Genomic DNA, 3,653 nt, shown 5'->3' on the forward strand with positions numbered 1-3,653 from the left:
CTGGCGGGGGTGGTTCCCCCGCAGTTCTCTTGTTTACGAACCACGGTGCATAGGTAACCACGTGCTTGTGCATTGCAAGCTTTTTCCATTCGAACAGAAACTATCCAATTTCGCGAGACTCTCCCGGATAGAGTAACTTTGGAATGTGAATCATTCCCATGGCAGGAATCGCGGGAAATTTTAACCTATAACTCGTAACCCTTTCGCTACGAACGTAGTATATATACACAGCCTGAAACGTCGAACAACCATTTGCATTCGTAAATCATAAAGTCATATTTCTTTTCGTTCGTAAATAAATATCACGAATAATTATGAAAAGTATTTTGATAATTCTATGTTTCCCCTATCGTTCTATATTATTCTATCTGTTATAGTAATTCTATTCCTTTTTATTATTCTTCTACTAATAAGAGCTACTTGTGCGATAAAATTGTCTATATCTGTAAATGCTGTATCGATACGATTATCGTAGAAAAATTCGAAACCATATCAGGAAACACGCTCTATCTGGAGCACTTAATTTCTGTATACCACGATTTTCGATCGTTCGTCGTTTTTCTGTGAATTTTTTCGAAATCGTCATCCGTGAAATGCTCTACGTTACACACGCCGTGACCGGTCGATTAGTCATCGTAAAAACATAAATCAATAAGTGTGCTCGGCTCGAACGAACGATTCTTCGTACGTTAAGTAATCGGCCGTTACTTTTTCGTGAATAATCTAGGATCTGAACGACTCATCAGATCGAATCGTAAATTCCAGATCGATAGTAGCGCTGTATGATTCTCGTATTTGACGCACAAGTTTCCAAGCGTTCAGTCTATTGGTTGGTACGGTTTAGAAATGGTAGTGAATGGGAGGGCTGACTATAAGTGTTGGACGCGTGAAAGACCCGACCAGATAGTAGTGTCAACCCCATGAATAATCTGAAATCTACTGGCGCCTTCGTGTTTACTTTATTCGTCTATGCGACGTTTCCTGTCTCACCAAAAGTCCACACGGTATCTCTGCCTAATATATATATATATATATTTTTTTTTTTTTCTTGTATCTAATTCTCCATTCATCGATCGTCCACGGAATCGCAGGTATTTTTCGATTAATCGTGTCTAAGGAAGCCTATTCACCGTAGTATGTAAATTGTTTAGAATACGCTTAATAGTGAAGGAAATGAGACAATGATAATGGTCGATTGATAAAATGCGGTCTCATTTACAAGAGTTCATTCATTCATATAATCGGCTGGCGATTCAACGCTCGTTTAAAAGTTTAAAATTCTACCGAATTTTCGCGCAATTATGTATGTATCTTTATCGCCTCGTAACACATAGTATACATAATACGTATAGTGTAACACGTGTAACAAAGTAGCATAGTGGAAGATAGGAAACAGAACACGTTGAGCAATCCGATGTGCCAACTTCGACGTTGTAGCGTCATTCTGATTTACCAACAAAGCGAATCACGTGCCGTGTGTAATAGCCTACGTAACAGCTCGAGTACTCTTCTTCACCTTTTCAGGAGATAATAGAAAGTTTGATACACGTACATATTTACTATTCTACATTCCTTCCATTTCATTCTACCGTATCGTTGCTTATCTTCTATCGAGCCGGATGAAGCTTTCGTATGTTATCGCTTCCTTCACTGGCCACCACCACGCTCTAGTTTTTCTTTTTGTAATTCCCAGAAAAGTTGATCGCGTTTGCATTCCTCTGCTTGTTCTTGGTTCCCAACGAAACACGAGGCAGACGTTTCTCAAGAGACTCGCCCATCGCGTCTTTTTTTTTTTTTTTTCTTTCCTTTTTTCTTTCCTTTTTTTCTCCCTCTCCTCGTGGAAAACATTTTCTTGTTCTCTAGCTAAGTGATCCATTGGAAACACGTGACTGGTCCGCTTAGGTGGTCTCGAGATAGTGTTACATGGAAACTGTTACGAAATTTGAAATTCGTCGCTGCTCTTCTTCTTACCTACGCACAGTTTTATCTTTTGGCTTCGTATTTTTGTCATGATATAGGTAATCAACAACGTAATTAACGATTGAGAAAGTTTGACTTTGTGAAGGAAACTTCGTGATCGTTTCATATGACGTAACGTTTGTCCCTCTGTGCCGTTCAGTTTTTTTTTTACGCGGTCTTATCACAAAAGGAAGTTGATAAAAAGAATTTGATGAAGACGGCGAATGAAGTTGGCTACGAAACTCCCTCCACAAAGATGTCATTTCGTCTGTATTTATAGCGTTGACAACTTTTCGAAGCATCGTCTGTGGAAAAAAGGGTAATGCGCTATCTTTACATAAATTTACTCTTCGTTCGTAAGAAGCTTTGATATGATAAAATATATACCTTTTTCTGATGAAGATTATTTCGACCGAGACGTTCGGTTACACCATAAATATTATAAATGTAGAAACGATATCTAACGCCGTATACTTTGTTACACACACTCACACTTGTCTAGATCTATGTAAATATTACGAAACCATAAATACGTACTATGTTGCCTTTCCATGGTCCTTAGGTTTTACCGTAGAATTTTCTTACTTGCTACAACGAAAACTAGTTCTTACGTATGTTTCTACGCGAGCCGATATTATCATCTTCCACGTCTTCTTCATTCGTTATTAATCCATATGACGTTTAGTTACCCTGCATATGCTGACGAAGGCTGTACACCGCGTCTCTCAACGATTCGACCTGTTATAATTTCATACCGTTCTAAAATATTCGATTCTTGTGTAAGTAGAAAATAAGACTGAACAGAAGCTGATTATAAATATGGAAAATTGTACCAGTAAACTTAAACAGTTAAACTAAAAACGAAGAGATTCGCGCGTAATCCAAGTTACTATAGTACAATTTCATTTTATTACATTCTCAGTTCAAGTTTTATCGAATGAAATATTTTGTCACGTTGGTTCTATAGTTACGAAACTGTGATTTAAAATATTATTTTTAAAATTTGACGCTAAACGGAATGCGCTTTGAGAGACTGACGATAATTTCACGAAAGTGTAAACGAATGAACTTCGAAGAGAAATTTCCCCGGTAACATAGCCAGGGAACAATTTTCTTCAGGGCCGGCGGTCACTGCGTATTACCGCTGGAGAAAACAAAGGATAAGAACCCCGGGCCCTTCTTACTTCCATTTACAAGATGTTCGAAAGCCGACGATGAGGCCAAGGTTATTATACGAACGCAGGTGTCGATGCAGATGTCGCATAACAGACGGTGCAACACGACCGCGTGTACGGTACATGGAAATTTTAATGAAAGTCCAAGAATCAGCAATATCTATCGCTCAAAGTTCGTCACAAGTGTCTGTTCCCAAGTATGTCGGTACATTGCATCCATTTATTATTTTAGATTGCACGTACTTTGACGTAGACATCTTAATGTAGTCTTAGAAGACAATATTTGCGTATTGATAATTGTCGGAATTGGATTGAAATCGATGAATCGTTCGTGTCGTGGTTAAACAGGTGTAACACCGATTCAAAAGATCCTTTCCTAAACACCTGTCGATGTTATTCTTTTTGAGATATCTGTCTGTAGTCAATGTAGCGAAAACGATTGCATTGGCTTCCTCCTTGTTTCAGGTAGAAGTCAAAATGTTGTGATGGCTGGAACATCTCGACGTCCGAGCTCTGAGC

General features: G+C 38.5%; 1 protein-coding gene across 14 annotated transcripts in view; it reads left to right on the forward strand.

Annotated features, from left to right (window-relative positions):
- Positions 1 to 3,653, forward strand: part of LOC100740274 (cyclin-dependent kinase 4-like) — a 26,787-nt gene that overhangs the window by 19,924 nt on the left and 3,210 nt on the right. For 4 of the 14 annotated variants that reach the window (XM_012393176.2, XM_024371901.2, XM_012393175.3 and 1 more), the window contains one exon: positions 3,600 to 3,644. In XM_012393176.2, coding sequence (XP_012248599.1) covers positions 3,620 to 3,644 — 25 coding nt within the window. In that variant the 5' untranslated portion in view covers positions 3,600 to 3,619. The other 10 variants (XM_033324401.1, XM_033324400.1, XM_033324398.1 and 7 more) reach the window with 10 other exon arrangements.

The sequence above is a fragment of the Bombus impatiens genome, unplaced genomic scaffold, assembly GCF_000188095.3.
Source record: "Bombus impatiens unplaced genomic scaffold, BIMP_2.2 scf_2222, whole genome shotgun sequence".
In the NCBI taxonomy this organism is placed as follows: Eukaryota; Metazoa; Arthropoda; class Insecta; order Hymenoptera; family Apidae; genus Bombus; species Bombus impatiens.